This window comes from Phoxinus phoxinus (genome assembly GCF_949152265.1).
Source record: "Phoxinus phoxinus genome assembly, chromosome: 5".
In the NCBI taxonomy this organism is placed as follows: Eukaryota; Metazoa; Chordata; class Actinopteri; order Cypriniformes; family Leuciscidae; genus Phoxinus; species Phoxinus phoxinus.
In genome coordinates this window covers 19609963-19630552 of record NC_136880.1, presented here as the reverse complement: position 1 = coordinate 19630552, position 20590 = coordinate 19609963, and the positions used below count along the sequence as shown (strand labels likewise).

The following is a 20590-nucleotide window of genomic DNA, read 5'->3' as shown; positions in this document are numbered from 1 at the left end:
CTGAGACAATCAAGAGTGAGTGATAAAAGCAATGAATATAAATAGTTTTGCAGGGTAAATAAATATATAAAAGTTCAACAAACCATGAAAATTAACCTTGTAATCCTGAATGATTTGATTCTAATACTGTAAGCTGTAAACAATATTTTTTTTTTATACCACAGCATTGTTTAATTCTTGATTTTGATTGTTTGACAAAAGTTAAAAAAAATATAGCCTAACTGCAAAGCAAACTTGAGCTTTTTCAAAGAGCAATGAAACCTATACCATATATAAAGAACCAGAAAAGCCAATGGTCAAGCAAATTATATGAAACAACAAACCACTTCAATTTGTACTTTTAAGACAGCAGCACATCAATTTCAGCAGCTGGATGAAAGGCGCTGTAATCTTTGCATTGTGGACATTTCCATTCATTTTCAATAATTCAAAGGATGTTTTCAATTAATATACCTTACTAAAGTCAGTTCACAAATGAAAGGAACTCTCAAATGAAAAGTAACCCACAAAACCAAATAACATCACAACATCAACATTTAAAAATTTGATGAAATTTAGTGTAGCATTATGATATTAATAGAGGTACCTGTAAAAAATGTGGTCAAATAATGATAAGTGCAACCGCCTGAACTGAAAAAAAATCTGTAATTTGCTTAAAACAAGATTATTATTACAATATTTTTTAGATGGGTAAGAAATTATGGAAGATTATGGAGGATTGTGAGTTATAAAGTCAGAATTGTGAAACTCGCAATTCTGAGAAAGAAAGTCAGCCTTTTTTTCCTCAGAGTTGAACTTTAAAACTCAGTCAATTCTGACTTTATTTCTCGCAATTGCAGTTGATTATTAAATTATAATAATTGCTTATTGCAAATTCATGAAAGCCAGATTGATTTCAAACACGGTGATATGTAGTGAAAGTGTATACTATTACAGTAAAAAGCCAGCGGTTAATATGAGTAAGTCTGACGTTCCCCTGCTATTAAAGTCAACTTTAAGAGAACGCCTGTTACCCCCGAGAGTCCAATCCAAAGAACCGATGGAGTCGTTTCGTAATCCTTACTTAATAGAAACCTTTTAGAGCGCAACAACCTGACATTTCAGACACCTCTGATATCCCATTTGTTTTCTGGGATTTCTCTGCCTTTCTTTGCGAATGTCATTTTCTAAAGAAATGAAATACGTAGCCTATAATGTTGCCAAAACTCTAGATATTTTACAAGACATGAAACATGAGCCGCTGTCACTGACCGACATAAAAACCTGAGAAGCAACGATTATGTCAAACACATCATGTGTTTGACATAATGTGTTTGACATTATGTGTTACACATGAAACGATCATTTCATTGAGTAAATATGATCAATCTTGTATCCCATGAGTACCGTACTTGGGAAACACATTAAACCCCAAATGTCGCACAAACTAGCATACAACTAAATTAAAACAAATAAAGAAGAACTTTTTGGATCATATTAACAGAGCTATTTTCAGCAACACTACCAAAGCTCATGCATGTTTCGAAAAAAAAAAAAAAACTTACAATCCATAGTCTCTGTACTCTGGACAGCTTCCTTGTCTTCATGCTGCAGTTTGCCTGACAATGCTGAAGTTTGGCTGAAGATCGTTTAATGGTGACGACACACCCCTGCTTAAGTGCACCTGATCCGCATCCTAACCACACACTGAGACTCAGCACTAACCCTGCCAGCTACTCGCATTAGAGGCCTCCCCAACGTCTGAGTGTGTGTGTGTGTGTGTGTGGGTGTTTGTCTCTCTCTGTGATCTGAGGGTTTTACTCTGGATAGTTGAATGATGTGCTTGCTTGCGCGAGTTCAATTCTGTCATCATTTGCTTACCACCATACCCATGTGTGTGAAACCGACCAAAATCAAAGTCATTATTCACTTTTTGGGGGCAGTGCCGAGACAAAGGCTCTTTATTTGTAGTAGTTTGACAAGATTTGAGCTTTTCTTCTTTCCTCTCGTCCTTCTCTTGTAAACTTTTCGGTAACTTTTGGTGAGCAAAACCAATACGCTTTACTTCACTGCCTCCTCTCACTTCGGCTGCACCAGAGAAACAGAACAAACGGTCATGAAAGTATCATGTACTTACAATGATAAAGTATCTTTACCCACTTTAAAGGCAAACATGTGGGAGGGATGATAATAGTGCAGAACGGAATGGGTCAAAGTCATAAAAAAATCACAAAACAAAATGCGCCTCCACACATAATAAACCTTCACTAATGCATTATTTTACTTAATGTTTTAAAAATATGCCTCGACCTTTCGAACCATTGTCCTACCTGGATAACGCTATTGATAATCATACATTTTTACCTTTTATTTTATTCTATTAAATCTATAAATATTGCTTAAAATGTGAACATTAAATGTTACTCAACTCTACTACTGCTATTTTAATTCAGCTAAGAGGTCACAACATGACGTATCAATGTTTTATTGCCCACACGTCTTTACATGATAAAGATTTGCAGTTCACCAAACTTGAACTTTGGAACACAGCACAATTCACATGAGCTTGAGTTTGAGTTTGAATGGAAGTCAATGGAAAATGGAAAATTCTGTCATCATTTACTCGCTCTCAAGTTGTTTATACCTGTATGAATTGCTTTCTTCTACTGAACACAAATGAAGATATTTTGAAGAATGAAGGTAACCAAACAGTTGATTGACCCCATTGATGGACTACCATAGTATTTTTTTTCCTGCTATGGAAGTAAATGGGGTCCATCAACTGTGTGGTTACCTTTATTCTTCAAAATATCTTCCTTTGTGTTTTCTTTTTTAAGTGAACTATTCTTTTAACAGCCATGCCATTTCAGACTGCAAATGATACAGTATACATTTATTAAGATAAAGTGACAAATGCGCACTTCTTAAAGTGTTACAAGGTATATAGGTCTGTTTGTTTGTGTAAGAGTATATGGTATATTCTTGCTGTAAAACTAACTGACCTTTCTCAAGTACTATCGAGTTGACTCCTGAAACCCCTGCTGAGTGGAACAGGGACACATGAGAACGGTATCGGCCTCCATCAGGTCAGCGGTGTGACAGCCACAGATCAACACTCGCAAACATACACACACACACATTAGCTGGCAGAGGACTGCTTCAAACTGTTTCACCAGCATCAGCACCAAACCACTTACCAATCCATTAGGCTCCATTTACACTTCAGCACGTATCAGCGTTACAAAACCACACGTCTAAACACCCTGATAAGCTCCTCCTGCTAACCCCTGGACTTCAGCTGGTGAGTTCTGCTAATGCAGGTCCCACAAATTCACTGCAGTGTCGAAAGAGAAGAGTTTATTCACGGGCACTCGAGCGCTGCGTGCGCCAATGGCGAGAGCTGCTTCTGATGGAGAACTTAAAACCAGATGAGTTGTGTTGTTTTGTGACAAGGTTTATTTCAGAAGAGGCAAGCTGAGTACGTGAACTAATAAACTGACGTCCTCCAAAGTAAATATATGGGGGGGGGGGGGGGGTTCACCCGTTTTATCATATGCCTGGAGACATCGGGTAATTTGATCACTTAAAAAGTAATGGTTACACTTTATTTTGATAGTCCACTTTAGACATTCTACTAACTAGAAGTAACTTTGCAACTACATTAATAGTTGCATTAATGTATGCGACTTTGTAATATTTATGGGGAAATTTTATCATTTCGGGGGAAAATGTGCAATAAATGGGAGTGGCAACACTTTTCATATCGTTGAGAATAAAACAACCGTCCTAACTTTACAAATTCAGGTTCTCCCTCCATGGGGATCTTCCATTTCAAAAAGTAAAGCAGATACGGACCCTCGGCCCACCGTCTACATGTCAACTAACTGTCATTAGAGTATTAGTAGACAGTAGTAGACTGTAGGTTATGGTAAGGTGTTAGGGTTCGGGTTAGGAGAATAAGTTGACTTGTAGTTGCCAAGTTACTTATAGTCAGTATAATGTCTGTTAGGGGACCAACAAAATAAAGTGTTAGCAGATATTAAGCACATATTAAGTCTACTAATACTCTAATGACAGTTAGTTGACATGTAGTTGCAAAGTTACTTAGTTAGTAGAATATCTAAAGTGGACTATCGAAATAAAGTGTTACCAAAGTAATTTATAAAACGGATAGTTCCAGCTCTTGATTCTGATTGGTTGAGCCGCGTTCGAAGCCGTTGTAAATTACTCAACAAACATACACCTGTGACCGCATTACATTAGTATTACTGCGCAACTGTCGTTTGTGATTCTTTGTTGCTGCATGTGTTGCTTAGCAACCTCTTTGGAACTACATTGCTTGGCGGAGGAATAAATGTGTTATAAGTTATACGTTATATATTTTTTGTTGCTGGTATTTATTTTATGAATAATTTTATGAATAAATTTATATTATTTTATGAATAAAATAAATATCAAAATGAATATTTTTATGGAGTAACCGTTTTATAAAAATTCCGCTCCACATTGTAACTAACAACGCCCCTTTAGCTGTTCTAAATCCACTGTAAAACACGCCTTCAAGGGGCTTCTTGCTTTATTTTACACCTCTCCTGAACAAGCTGCATGATTGATCACTCTAGTTCATAAATGAATCGTTCTTTTGAATCATTCGGACATGTCTGTGTTGCGTACGGCCGTCTGCAGGAAGCTAGTTATTTTAGTTGATAAAGTTCTAAATATCAAGCGTAGTGTCAGTTCTGGCAGATCACGTTAGTCAAGCTCGCATCAGCTGACTCTCAGCTGATCCACGTCAACCAATAGGAATACGACGCCTATCACTGTATATGTATATAAGCTCCTTCAGTATTATCTGCAGCTATCGCGTTTCTCAGGAGCGAATTACCCTCCTCCATCCCCAGCTCCTCCTCTCGTGTAAGTATGGCATTCTGATTCCCCTTGAATCAGAATCAATTCTCGAATTATGTTGTACTTTAAAATCTTGAATTAATGATATCTGCAAAACATTCATGTTGGTTCTGTTCTGTTTACCCTAAGGGGGGTATCGCTGCTCTCCCTCTCTTATCTATGCTAGGCTGCATGGATGCTAATTGTCAATCGTATTTGACGATAGTGATCCTGACAGAAATGGATATTTTTATTACACGAACGCATCGCTTTAATTCAGAATGCCTTTATTAACCCGCCAGAGCCGTGTGGAAGCACTTTAATCATGGATGCGCTTTGATGGACTCTGCCATTATAAAGCTTGGAAGAGCCAGGACATTTTTTTATATAACTCTGATTGTATTCGTCTGAAGAAGAATGTCATATACACATAGGATGACTTCAGGGTGAGTAAATCATGGGCTAATTTTCATTTTTGGGTGAACTATCCCTTTAAAGTACAATTTACCTTCATCTTTGTCTTCGTGTGTTTGCCTAAACCCCATGCTGACAATAATATAACAGTTTATATGAAATAAAACAATTAGTGGCACTATAAAATACTGATAATCTAATAATGCTTCTGAAAAATAAGTGTTTTGTGTATAAACTACACTTGAACTTCAATTAATTTAATAACAGTTATGCAATATTAACATTTGAGTTCTCTTTGCTACCTCTATTCAAAATCAATTCAAATGTCTAGAATTCAAAAAGCGTTTTCAGCTCATTTCTGAATGGGACCTATAGCCCTGATTCTACACACGCTCATATTATTGATCTGATTATTCTGAGATAAATGCATCCGGTACGATGTTTCTCACAATCGGTAGAATATCAGCATAATCCATATCTCATCTCCACATCTGATGACTCATAAATAAGCTTTTTTGGAAACCAGTGAGTTGAAGTGTTTTGCAAATGCATGGCAAAATAACCTGAAAGCCATGGAGATTAATGGCGTACAAAATCGTGAGCAGAACCGACGTCATCTCTGTCATAAGAGCCTGCCTTCCTCATATCTCTGTGCCTTCATTTCCACCACTGAGCTTGTTTTAAGGAAGGGTTCATGAAGTGTGCTTTCCGAGATCTCTAAAACATGAGAGCTGTGACTCAGACATGACATGAACAAAATGATGGCTAAAATTAAACCGAAGGAAGCAGGAGAAGAAAATGAGTGTGCTTGAACCCTTGTAACTTCAATGCTGCATTATCATATTGCTAATCTTATGACACAATACTTTAATGAACAAAAATACACAGCCTTTACAGACATGGGATAATGTTTATTTAATTTTTTTTAAATATTAAACTAGTTTTATCAATACTTTTCAGTATTGATTGCTGTAACTAGGCTATATTTATAATCAACATTCTTTGATTATATTGATAGAGTTTGCATTATGGGATTTTCTTTTTGCCATACATTTTCTGTATTTTACACAGCATAATTATGTTGCCTACTATTTGCAGTAAATAAAAATAAAAAAACAAATTAAAAGTAATAAAAAACATAATGAAACTATGTTGATTACAAATTAAATATTTACTAAATCCATTATCATTTACAGATCAAATTTGATTCATTAATTTGATGAATTGTAACTGTAAACTTACAGTATTAAAACATAGTTTTGACTGTGTTTTATTTAATTTGAGTATATTCAAAGTTGTAATATATTCTTGTAACATTTTGCTACTGAAATTAATTTGTTTCATGGACGTTTACATGTTTCACTGGCAAATGAGAAAACATGAATAATACGTTTTAAACAGATTTTTTGCAGTAGGCTACTGTCTTTCAAAAAAGTTGCCTACATTTTTTCCCCCTTTTTTTATCATAATTCGTCAACCAATCATTTGCACAGTATGTATAATATACTGTACAATAGAATAGACCTCACTGTCACCATGTACACAGATTTGCACAGAATGACAGCCAGAGGTTTATGTTGTACTGTCTCGGGAGAGAATAGAGCGATCAAACCCGGTTGCTTTGATTCCCTTTGGTCCCAGTGACTCTCTGCTATCATTTCAGACTCAATAAATGACAACTTCTGTGGCACAACACATTAATTCTACATGGCTTCATCTTCACAAACAGGAACAACACAATTCCCTCGCTGTGAAGACAAACAATACAGCTTTGGTGTTACTATTCTTGCATTAAGGGAGGCAGCAAAGACAATGTGTCCACTTCACAAAGTAGCCTTCTTTCCTTTTGTTGCATACTAATGGTATAAGACATGTAAGATGCTGTCTTTTTGTGTACATTTCAAACTTACGGTATTCTGAATTATTAAACTACTGCTTCGGCTTTGTTTAATCGACACTGGATAAAATGTCTGCCATGTAATGGAAATGAACAGTACACACTCTTCTATTATGACTCAAATGGTATCAAACTACAGATTACATTCATTCCATTTATTCATATAAAAAAAAGGACGTTCCCAGTTTCATGGAGGATTGCACTGCCCCCTGCTGGTTGCATTGCGCACAGTTTTCACTTTCAAAAGATTCCTAAAAACGTATAGATGCATTCAGGTGTCAGAAAGTCTAGGGAAATGCTTCTATTTTGCTTTATTGTTATTGTTATTAAATACAGTTTTTAAAATTACATAATGTATTATAAGCATTTAACGCTCTAAAGAGCATCTTGTGGAGTTGTGTCACTTTATTTTTATTTTTTCTTAAATATGTAATTTTTATGTCATACCTTGATTTGCTCATTTCCACGTTCAAGTGTGAAAAATTAAAAATTTACAATATGGGTCTCAGACTTTTGGACAAAACAGAATGGAAGCTCTAGTCATCTTTAAATCCTCCAGGAAAGACGAATTTTCAAACACTCATCATTTTCTCAAACACTCATCATTTTCTCTCTCTCTCACACACACACACACACACACACACACACACACACACACACACACACACTCCTGAAGTCTGTGGTAGATAAAGCGTTGCTTGGGGCTTTTTCGACTCAGTCGACTCCGAGTCATTCTAATTGGAAATTGGTCTTTTTTCTTGTATGAGATGATGACCCAATGGACAGAAAGATTCCTGTTGCTCATTAATATGAGCCTTTGGGATACGCCGCTGACACACTCATTACTGACACAATCAATCCTCTTCAATGTTGAGAGTGTGAGCGGCTATAAATAGTTTTACTCTGAACCCAGAAATTGTTTTATGTTACGGGAAAGTCAGGTATGGTTTCATTTTGAGGTTGACTCTTTCTCTTTCTTACTTAAAGCATTCATTCATCAGGATGCTAACAGTTTCATATGATATATGATGAAATTATATGATGTATTATTTGCAATAAACACTTACATTAAGTACAAATGTTGGGTTGGACTTGATATTATCAGGAATTGTTTGATTTGAGGGATTAAAAATGATAAGAGTTTATGAAGACAACATTTTTAATAAATGCGACGATGCATCTTGCACAACAAGAGGCATTATAAATAACCTGGAGTAAACCGAAGTCTGTTTCATGTTGACTTTAATACACATTTTATTGAGCATTTAATTATGAAGATGGACGACTACATTTCTATAACTGTCATATGCATACACTGCAAAAAAAATTTTTTTTAAAGAGTTTTAAGTAAAACAAAGATTATTTGGAGTGTGTTTGAATACTATTTTAGTTTTCCTACATCAAAATTTCTTATTTAGTTCAATGTGTTACTTGCCGTTTCTTTGTAATTGTGAAATAGACTAGCAATCTATGCGGGAAAATTGTTTCTACACCAATATGCTATTATAAATAACTGTAGGAGTGCCATATATGATGTTTTCTGTACTGTATATCAGCTCGTTCGACTCTAATGTTCAAAGATGAATGCAGCCTGAAGGCAGGCTGAAGCAGCTGCAAAAATAGAACAACATGTGCTGCTGATTTCTGGGGCTGCGGCGCCCCTGGTGGCCAGCGGTGGTCCAGCAGTAAGAGGACACTTCACTGCTGTTCCCCTGCAGAAATCAATACACACTATACGTCAACCAGTGATAATGAGCCTCTCTCAAGTTTCCAGTTGCAACCAGACAAGCCCTAATTACATCCTTACAAAGCGCAGTATAGACTACTAGAACATAGTCCATCAAGTGGATTAAAAACTTCATCAGTGGCCACAGGAAAGTAGAAAAATTATTACATTTATTACCATATTCTACCTTTTAAACAAATTAAATAAATAAATTATTTTTTTTAATTTTTTAATAAATGTATTAATTTAAATAAATTAGTTTATTCTTGTGATAGGAAAAAAAATTAACTTAATAGAAAGTAAATCTTTTTTCAGATAATATTTTATACATTAATACTTCATTCGAGTTAGTGAAAATAGCCTTTGCCAACAAAGTGGGTGATTTTAATGTAAATAGACACTGCGTTGTAGACATATAGACATAAATAGACAATAAAAATAATAATGATGTCATTAGTAATATGGTGCTATAATCAAATTCATTATTTTTAATTACATTTGCAAAAAAAATCCTCCCTTTTTAATAAAGTATCTTAAGTAAAAAAGCATTTGAGCAAAATACTTAGAATCAAAGGTTTTGACTGACACCACGTATTTTTATTTACGTGGTGGTTTTATCCTCTTCAGTCAGTTTTGCATCTCACGCTCAGGTCTGGAAATGATGTGCTATTCATATTACAGTAATGTGTCATTGGCACACTGTAGCCTTGGTCTTATTTGGATGTACAGCAGCTGCAGAAACAAAGGGCTTTGTTTACAGCACGTAAACGTCAGCTGAACCTCTATATATTCCACACACACACACGCACAAAAAACACATCATACAGTCGACGAGCCCTCTTCTAAGAAAACAGAAGGTTTGAAAAGAGCTATTATACATACTAATGGAAACTGATGAAGAAGTTTTGAGGGGCAGCTTATATCAGGCCAAAGTTATACAGCGCAGAGTTGTGCATCACTGCTGGCCTAGTAAAACTCCGGGAAAAGAGCTTACAGTGAAAGTAAGGAGGAAAGTGGAACAAAGTAAGTAAACAGACTGCTATTCTTAGCACAGAGAGGATGAAGAAGTGCTCTGGAGAAAGTTCTCCAGCCACAGAGAAGCAAGGAGAGAGACGGAGAAGGAAGGAGAGAAAGAAAGAAAGAAAGAAAGAAATGAAGATTTAACACTTTGCACATCGATATGAACCTCTCATGAAAGACTCCAGAAGCAACTTGACAGAAAACTGGGAGGCAAAACACATAAAATAGTTTTAATAATTTATTTATTAGTCAACAACATGAAACTGACCCTAAAACTGACCCTATTTGCTGCTTTCTTAACTGTGTAAAGCCTGACATATGAAGTAAAACATTAAAAAAATCAATTAAAATAAAATAAAAATGGAACGGTTTATTGAACCTTTAGACCCCAAAAAAAAAAATTTTTATCTGAGCAAATAATTGGCCCAGAGAATGCAATTATATGATAGCTTGTAATGCAAATCAATGCATTATAGAAGTTTAGCAAACGAAACATAATGCAATGCGATACAATCATCATTGAGAGATGAACAAATAAACATTCAAATAAAGTTATACTTAAAGGCCCTTATACATTATGAAAGTAAAATGGGTTCAAATTTGCAACATTTCATGTTGACATTAAAAAAGAATAAGTAAATGTGACGATGTCCATCTCTCTGTGTGAAGGGCGAAGAAGACTGTTCAAGGTTTCTGAATCATTATTAACATTTTCAGTGCTATTAAATGCTTTTATTATTCATGTAGTCACCTGTGATGGACAGGCATGTTTTACAGAGAATTTAGCACCCATTATCTTCGGCTAAATGCATTCAAATGTAAATTTATTCCCACAGTGTGCTTTTCGAAAAAAATGACAGCTCACGTCCCTCAGAGCTCTGTGATTGGTTGGCTGAACGAGGAGAGATTTTTCCTCCGCTGTTATTGAGGGCCTGCCAACACGTCCCAAGGGCGTGGCAGGAAATGACAGATATGCTGTCGACGCAGCCATGGGCGGGACGCTGGGGCCGAGAGCTGACTGATGGCCTGTTGAGAGGCTCTGAGGTGGGTGAGACGGGGGAAGTTTGGCAGGAAAAGCTGATCAATGCTCGGTGACAGCAAGCCCTCAAAGACCTGAAGAGTCACGATGTGTGAATGTAGAGAGTGCCTGTCACCTTCACACACACACATCTGTGAAAAACAGCTTGAATTATTTATGTCTGCAATTAACTGATTTACAGAAATGGCATTTTCCCACCCTCGGGTGCTAAACGATCACATGCCCTTTGATGTTCAGGTCGCTTTATTATTGATAAAAAAATGCCCACCTCAGACACATTAGCATAAAATTGTCTATTGTCGAACCATGTGATGCCACTTCAGCTGATTTTGTGAAGCTCCACGTCATCTGCAGATGGTAATCTGTGAAAAGGTTTTTTTTTTCTTTAAAAAAAAGGAGGCGACATGCAGGTTTCAGCCTCACCCTTTTCAACCTTAGAAACCATGGCAACGGTGAGGCGGAGGACCCGCGGAGGGAAGAGGGAGCAGCTTTTGCAGCAGAGATAGGAAGCCATTACGGCACAGAGCAGCTGACCTTTGAGCCACTTCAGACTGATTTGATAGGCAGATGGGGAAAAGAACAGACATCTAGATACAGCCAGATCTACTGCATTTATTTGATTGTGGTAGAAGTACAAATATAGTAAACAGGAAGTGTCTGTAAGCAGAGCTGGCCACTTAGTTGGAAAACAATGTATATTAGATTAATCATTATATTGTCTTCAACCGAGACCTCTCAATACAATACGTTTCTCACAAAAATGTTTATTGGTAACACATGACCAGAAGCTCATCCACCTCAAAAGCATGATTTAGACAACTTTATGGCTTAAAAACTGAAGGATTATGTAAGTGCAAAAATATGAGCTTTACAATTCTGCTTTTAAACATACAGTACTGCTGTGACTGTAAGTGGATTTACTATTTTGTTTTCTGTTAATGTTTGCAAACCAATGGCCGAAAATTATTTTTCATAGATACGCCACAAAAACTTTCATCAGAAATTAGGTTGACAAAAAGACTGTTTTGTATATTCTATTTATACAACAGTCCTTGAATTTGATTGGTCAAGCAACTTTCCAAGGACTTTTCACTGTTTCTATCAGTCCACTTGTCTGAATTTGCACGCTCCAGACAGAATGTCAATCTGTCTATTAGTTTTGAGGATGTTTTAGTGACTTTTTCTGCAGGTTACATTGTTACGCAAGTAGTTGGTGACAAGTGACTGTTTTAATCATTCAATCAACCGATTCATTAAAAAAAACTGATTTATTCAAAAACTAAACAAATTATATATGGACCAAGTTTTCGGACCCCGTTCAAGGGGGCGCTGTGGAGCCCCCCTGCCACGCCCGGGTACCAGCTTCAGCCCAGCCCTGAAGGCCGCGGGTTCTGGCCTGTTTGCAAAGACTGTATATACTAAGATGGTTTACTAATCTTACTATGAATGCGAGAAACTGCAAAGTGCAATATGGCGGAACAAGTAAATGCCTTCTAAATAAAAGAGCCAATTGGTAAAGTTAACACATCACTGCAGCTGCCTTTAGAAGTGCCGGGAGGAGTTGCAAATATGGCCACAGAGTTTATAGACTTTCCTTAAAAGGGACTTTGGTGACAGTCTTCATGAGAGATCACTGAATCATTCACTCAACTTATTCATTCAAACAGACTGACTTCAGGAATGAAACACTACCACACAGATTCTTATACTATTTCCATTAGGTTTTTAACAAAATACTGAAACCAAATGATGTTTGTTTCCATTTTAGACGTTGTTCTTCCAATACAGGCCAAAATACTCGACAGTTTTTCTTGCACCGCTCTAATGCTACTGAACTTACATCTTCCTCAAAAGCACTGAACGAATAAATCATTGAAATATTATTTTTTTTGTCATCATTTACTCCAAACCTGTATGGAATGTTGGTTAACAAACAGTTCCCTTTCGAAGGGAACTCAACAATACGTCATCGACGCTATGGGGAACGCCTCAGGCGTGACAGGTGTCTGAAATCACAATCAAACCACGGCAATCACATTGACCGGCGACAGCCCGTGAATCATTAACGTGAATGATTAACGTGCGACCTGGAAGTATATAAGGGCGCCTTGCAAACATGACAAATCATCTTTTCGTCTTCAGGGACTGTTTTGTCTGTAACCGCTTTTGAAAATCAGGTATTTATGAAATGCACTGAGAAGGCTGAGTGTTTTCAACTGTGCTTTTTCTGTCTGGGAAGGAAGAGCGCGCACAGGCAGTTCTTGAGGGAACTGCCTGTACAATTGCGAGCGTTTTTCTTTGAGAACGCTCCGATCTCGTCTGACCCTCTCCTTGAGAGAAGAGGGCTCAGCGTCTGGGTGTAAAAAAAAAAAAAAAAAAAGGGATCCCAGATGAAGCCCGCCGATCGCCTTGAGAGGGGTATAATCCTCTCAGGCGATGCGGCGGCTGACGAGATTAAGCAGTGAGTGCTTTTCCGGACAAACAGGAGATGGCTGATGAGGGTGGTGATAATCAATCTTCTCAGCCACCCTGCCCCGTGTATGCTGAACTGGTGGTTTTATGGTAACGTCGGGGGGAAAAATCGCTCACTATGAGAGCGTTTTTTCCCCAGTCATAAAACCACTAGCTCAGGTGAGCCTTTCATTTCTTCCCGATCTCATACTGAGATCGAGAGGACATGGAAGAACCCATGCTCTGCCCGTGTCCACCGACATCAGCGGGCTAGTCTCACTGATGTTGAGGTGATAGGAGAGCATGGGTATGTGTCGATGCCGCCCATTGACGAGACGTTTGCAACTATCTCGTGTCTGGACAGGCGTCTACACTGAGAGCTCAAACCCTGCCAGTTGAATGGCAGAGCATACACGCCAGCGGGTCAGGCCGGTGCTACCCTGCACATCATGGCGGTGTTGCAGGTACACCAGGCCAATCTGCTGGGGGATCTCGTCCAGGGGGTGGGGCCCCTGAGGCGGTTACTGAGCTGCGCCACGGGAATACATACCGCTGAGATCCGTATCCACACCCAGACAGACGGGAGGGCCTGGCCCATCATGGTCCGGGGACCTTAGACAGGGCCAGAGAGCCAGTGTCGCCTCTCGTGCGCCTCCTCCGTGGAGGAGTAGATCGCTGTAGAGGTGCAACTCCCGCAAGAAGAGGGATCTGAGGGAGGTGATCCAGCACGATTGCACACAGCATCGGCATGGATCACCTCCCCCTGAGGGCGTGATTATATCTTAGCCCTCTCCTCTCTTCCCCGACTCCCCAGACGCTTTCTACATCAGGCCTGAGGCTGGGCTCATGGTTAGAACAATGTTCTGTTGGCCTGCCTCTGCTTGGTTAGGAGAGTGCCTCTTTCAGGCATGTAAAGGTGGTAGACCCCATGTTCATAAAGAACTGTCTGGTAAGTCTTCACTTCGCACGCCGCAGGTGAGCTGAGTGGTCTTCTTTAAGAGTAATTTTGTGTGCAACTAACACTAAAATTTATCTCTCTACAGACCTCGTTCCCTGTATAGAGCTATGGGGTCATGTAAGGTACATTTTTGGAGTATTAGGGCCCTGAAGTCCCCCTTTAGGTGGCTAGAACGACTATCTTAGCCCTCGGGCTGTTAGCCACCTCAGGGTAGAGTAGTTGGTCTCCCTCCCATAGGATTTTCATCTTGGAGTATAGACTGACGCTAGTGCTTCAGATAGATCTTATGTCCGGTCCATGGGACCGTCTGACTTCCTTCCTGAGTACATCGCCCCCTTGAGCTCTGTTTGGGTTTTCAGTGGGCTGAGCGATTCTGCAGCCAGTTGTATGAAATAATAACTATTTTTCTAGTAAGGCTGTGGCTCCTCCGAGCCCTCAGGTAGATCTATGCTTGCAGGCGGGCCCCCACCAGGGGGCCCGCAGCTCCCTCTGTAGCTGGCCTAGGCTGTGCCAGGGATAGTGGAGGCGCTCTGCTTAAGCATTTCTGCCTCTGAACCTTCACTGTGTGAATTTAGGTTCCTAGCATCCCTGTATGACAGCCTCCTCCAATGGAGTCGTTAGGCCAAGGCCCGCCCCCTTCTCTGCATTCTGGGGTGACAAGAGTAATGCAGCGTGGTGCAGAGGTATGGTTTATAAAGATCCTGGGTTAGGCCTCAAATAGGCCTCCCCGGTACAATGTGTCTTTATTGAGCAGGGTGAGGCCGCCTTTTCGCCTCACGAGGAGGCTGGGTCTGTTTGCCCGACCCTGCCGTGCAGAACTAGCTTACGGAGTACTCCCCTGTGATACAGGGCAGGTCTGAGTCCTTCACTTTCAGTTCTGTATTATCCTACCTCGCACCACTGTGGCTCGGGTTGAGCGGAGAGTTCTAGCCTTCACTTCTTTTTTGGTCGAAGTACGCTCCCCTGAAGCCAGAGCATTGCCATGAGCTGACGCCCATGCTTACAGTTGGTAGGCCCCTGACTTTGGGGCCTCCATTGAGGCAGGCTGGCGTATGTTGTACTCCCCTTGCTCAAAGGGTGCTAGCGCTTTTGCTGAGTACACTGCCATGGGCAATGTGATTAGGTACCAGATTGCTGTAGGCGCTGTCTAAACAGCTTATCTGCCTACGAAGGCTGCGCCATTAGGTAGTAGGCCTCAGCAGGCCTCCTGAATGGGCAGCTCCCAAGAGGGCGCTGTAGGCCAGCTCACGTCATGTGGCTGGCCTTGGTGGTTCGGGCAGTTGACTCACTGATGGGTAGTAGGCCCTGAACAGGCCTCCTCGGAAGTGAGTCCCAACATTGTGGGACATACTTGTTGGTGTGGTATGTTTCCCAACAGTGTACCTTTGGAGCAGATTGACTTGCTGTCAGCTAGTAGGCCCAACCAGGCCTCCCTGATAGGCGAGTCCCCAGTGGGCTGGCCTTAGCAGGCCGCCTTCGAACTGTCACCCAGATTCAGGGCTCATAGCTACCAGTTGTTTAAAATTACTATCAGGTAGTAGGCCTCCTCAGGCCTCCCTGAAGGTGAATTCCCACTTTCGGTGGCTATCAGGTAGTAGGCCTTACCAGGCCTCCCTGTAGGCAGGCCCAAAGGGCAGGCAACTGGACAGCTAGCCTGACCTACTATCAGGTAGTAGGCCTCACCGGGCCTCCCTGAAGGCATGTTCTCACATAATGTGATTATCAGGTGGTAGGCCGCTCCGGGCCTCCCTAAATGTGAGCTCCCAAGTATTGTGGCTGTCAGGTAGTAGGCCTCACCAGGCCTCCCTGAAGGTAGTTCCCACATACTGTGGTTATCAGGTTACAGGCCTCACCAGGCCTTCCTGGTCATGAGCTCCCACATGCTGGGGTTATCAGGTAATAGGCCTCACCAGGCCTCCCTGAAGGTGAGTTCCCACATACTGTGGTTATCAGGTTACAGGCCTCACCAGGCCTTCCTGGTTATGAGTCTCCACATGTCAGGTTACAGGCCTCACCCGGCCTTCCTGAATGTGGGCTCCCACATATTGTGGTTATCAGGTTACAGGCCTCATCCGGCCTTCCTGGTTTTGAGCTCCCACACATTGTGGTCGCTAGGTTACAGGCCTCACCAGGCCTTCCTGGTCATGAGAGCTCCCACATACTGTGGTTGTCAGGTTACAGGCCTCACCAGGCCTTCCTGGTCATGAGAGCTCCCACATACTGGGGTTATCAGGTTACAGGCCTCACCAGGCCTTCCTGGTTATGAGCTCCCACATACTGTGGTTATCAGGTTACAGGCCTCACTAGGCCTTCCTGGTCATGAGCTCCCACATGCTTGGGTTATCAGGTTACAGGCCTCACCAGGCCTTCCTGGTTATGAGCTCCCACATACTGTGGTTATCAGGTTACAGGCCTCACTAGGCCTTCCTGGTCATGAGAGCTCCCACATACTGGGGTTATCAGGTTACAGGCCTCACCAGGCCTTCCTGAATATGAGCTCCCACATACTGTGGTTATCAGGTTACAGGCCTCACCAGGCCTTCCTGGTCATGAGAGCTCCCACATACTGGGGTTATCGGGTGACAGGCCTCACCAGGCCTTCCTGGTTATGAGCTCCCACATACTGTGGTTATCAGGTTACAGGCCTCACCAGGCCTTCCTGGTCATGAGCTCCCACATACTGGGGTTATCAGGTTACAGTCCTCACCAGGCCTTCCTGAATATGAGCTCCCACATACTGTGGTTATCAGGTAGTAGGCCTCACCAGGCCTTCCTGAATATGAGCTCCCACATACTGTGGTTATCAGGTAGTAGGCCTCGCCAGGCCTCCCTGTGAGTGGTTCCCCAACGATGCTGGGTTCTGGAAGCTAGTGGCCGCCTGCTATCAGTTCAGCTGGCCTTATTAGGCTGTTGCTAAAAGCGAGCTCGTGCCCTGGCTCAACTAAAGTGTTCATCCTCTGCTTCTGGTTCCCTCCCGGAACTTCTTACTCTGCCTACAGCCTGGTTTCCTACCAGTCGGTCCATTGCTCCCCTCACTGAGGGTCACTATGAGTGTTGGACTTTTGAGTCTGGTCAGACGGTTGTAGGCCTCTCGTGAGGCCTCCCAGTTAGATCAGCCCCTAGGCCTTCACAGGCCTCCTCAGTGTTTCAAACACAAACACTGGGTAGATCCGTGGATCGAGTAGAGAAACTCCCCTCTCTAGCAAGGGTTTAAAGCACTATGCTGAGTCATACTCTCCGGGATATCCCGTCTCTGAGATCCGGCCTGAGGTTCACTGCCAGCTTCGCAGTCCCTCGGGTTGGATGCTTTACCTAAGGCAAATGTCCAGAGGCTCTGTCTCCGGACAGACAGGAATTTGGCCAGACTGAAGTGTCCGACGTAGTGACACCAGGTCAGGCCGTCCTGGTGGCATTTCGGGTGGTATATTCCCCCGTATAGTGACTGGCTGGGGTTCCCTCGGGTTCCCTAGCCACATTCCCTAGAAGGGACCCCTTCTAATTTGAAGTTGTGGTCCTAGGCCTTTGAGCAGGCCCAGGTAGGCCTTCGGATTACATATTTGGAGTTCCTCCTGCTAGGCTTATAGCTTGGGCTATGACCGTAGGGAATGCTGTCACTGACAGCCCAGTGTGACCTGAGGGTGAGTGGTTCTTGCATTTCATTTGAACTTGCTGGTTCTGACAGTTGTCACTGCCTCCTGGCATGCACTCCCCTCAGCATGGCGGAGTGGGTATATCGTTCCCCATAGCGTCGATGACGTATTGTTGAGTTCCCTTCGAAAGGGAACGTCTCAGGTTACAACTGTAACCTATGTTCCCTGAGAACAGGGAACGAGACAATACGTCTCCCTGCCATGCCTCGGGGCCTGCCTACCAAACAGTCCCTTCAGACGAAGGATGATTTGTCATGTTTGCAAGGCGCCCTTATATACTTCCAGGTCGCACGTTAATCATTCACGTTAATGATTCACGGGCTGTCGCCGGTCAATGTGATTGCCGTGGTTTGATTGTGATTTCAGACACCTGTCACGCCTGAGGCGTTCCCCATAGCGTCGATGACGTATTGTTGAGTTCCCTGTTCTCAGGGAACATAGGTTACAGTTGTAACCTGAGACGTTTTGGTGACCATTCACTTTCACTGTATGGACAAAAACATTGGACAAAAAGACATTTCTCAAAATATATTATTGTATGTCTTCCAGAAGAAAGAGTAAAACAGGTTCGTAATTACATGAGAGTGAGAAAATTATGACAATTCACTATCACTTGAAGCAGAATCAGAATCCTTGAGATTAATTTCCATCAATATTAAATTTACAAAGAAATGTAACACTTTAAGTATTCAAGTGTATCTAAGAATAGATAGTAAGAGAACAGGAAGTAGTTCAGTCCTCAGTCCTCAGTGGTCGCCGTGATTTTGCCACGTATATGTTCCATGTTTTGTTGATCAACATTCCTGTCCAAAAACAGTCCTTACACTATCCCTATAATGCTAAACCTAACCTAACCCTACCCATATCTTATCTCAAATCAGAGGGAAATGATAGGTGAATAATACTGATGAAGAAGCACATAACCCTGGTTCTAAGCCTAAACTTGAATAACTGTAAACTTGTCCTTCAAATCTGATTGGTCGATTGGAATGATGTTCCAGGACCAACAAAGATGTTGATCCAGGAACATGTTCTACTAGGTGAAATCAGGTTCACCGTCACGAGCAGGTCATCCTACATGAAATCTGCTAAAAGTTTGACTAACTTGATAATGCTTTCAGCTAAGAATAAGACTTTAAACCCCTAAGCTTTACTGTAGAAAAAAAAAAAGTTACTGCCAATCAACAATCTATAAAACAATCACCTTGGATGTTTACGTAATTTCAACATAAATTACATTAAACTGACTTAAAAAATGAGTTGAATCTTGTATAACTTGTATAAAAGTATAAAACTATAAAAAAGTTGAAAATTGACACGTTGTCATAACCCATTGATCATATGATATTTGCAGTGTACAGTATGTTTAACACATTGTAATCGGCTCAGCTGAGACTCATCCCAGATGTTTGTCTTGCTAACAGGGCTCAAAAGGCCTGATTATCCAGCAAGAATCAGACATAAAATAGCATCTGTCTGCATGAGAAATGTTCCACCTGCAACATATTAGTTCATGCTTTTTGGTTCAAGTGCTTTTGCATATTATCATGCAATTATCTGTACAGCAAAGCAGTACACACTGTAACAGTACTAGATGGTTGCATGTATTTAGTCATTGGGGAGTGTTTGCGCATTCAAACTCAAGTGTACTGCTCACCATGACAGCTGGGGCTTATTACGACAGGCCTGGATCGCTGCTGCCCGCCATCTGTTCGGATGATGCATTTCACGCGGTCGCATTTCAAACAGGCAGAGCCAGTATTTTCAATCAACTTCCTCTCCACACTTACTCAAAGTCAATTTCCGACACATGACGAGATTATTATTCAGGCTTAAAGTTTGGTGGGGTTTTTGCTAACATATTCAGCTGCAGTCTATTTTTAACTTCTATTTATCTCAAAGAAGCCAGACTGTTCATCTCACGAAATCAGTCTAGGAATTTGCGTTGGCCGATCTTTGTGACAGACACTTGAGGAATTCACAGTGATCAACGTGTGGTGTGAAGCATAAAGCTAAGAAACAATCACTTTTGATGAGGAAAATCAAACGCTTGTTTTGCCACACCATTGTCTCTCACTTTAAGTATAAAGTGAGACACATTTCTAAGTCAAGTCTACCTTAATGAGAACGTGGGGGGCTAAGAATAACATTTCTCTTCTCAAGCGTTTATATGAGCGAGTCCTCTGGGAGAAAGTTACAATTGTATCAGTGATATTATGTCTCTCACACTTAGCTGATACAAAAAAAAATTCAACATTAACAATCTGCTCCACCATTATCACAGTAGGAAACATAAGAAAACTCTCAAGTGTGATAATAGTGAGCAAGTGACAGAAACCTAAAGTCACCCAGAGGAAAAATTTATTGTTGCTCAATGGTTGCTTTTCCTAAGCTCATGAGACTTAGTTATGAATCTCAAATATCTCTAATTTTAGCATCAACAGTGTCTCAAATGTTTCTCCTAAAATTCCTTAGGAGAAATCAAAGTAGACACAAATAAGACATGAGAAATATTTGAGAGAAAAAGAGTCAAAACTGAGAATGTGGTGGAAGAAATATAGAACATCTC

At 41.0% G+C, this 20590-nt stretch overlaps 1 protein-coding gene across 3 annotated transcripts in view; it reads right to left on the bottom strand.

Moving 5' to 3' along the window:
- The window catches only part of dpp6b (dipeptidyl-peptidase 6b), a 162884-nt gene that overhangs the window by 92124 nt on the left and 50170 nt on the right, over positions 1-20590 (bottom strand). The window contains exon 1 of one of the 3 annotated variants that reach the window (XM_079614226.1): positions 1545-1592. The exons of the other annotated variants lie outside the window; for them this stretch is intronic. Within the exon in view, the coding sequence (XP_079470352.1) occupies positions 1545-1586 (42 nt within the window). The 5' untranslated portion in view covers positions 1587-1592. Of the gene's footprint in view, positions 1-1544; positions 1593-20590 lie in introns of those variants that run through there. 3 annotated transcript variants of the gene reach the window in all.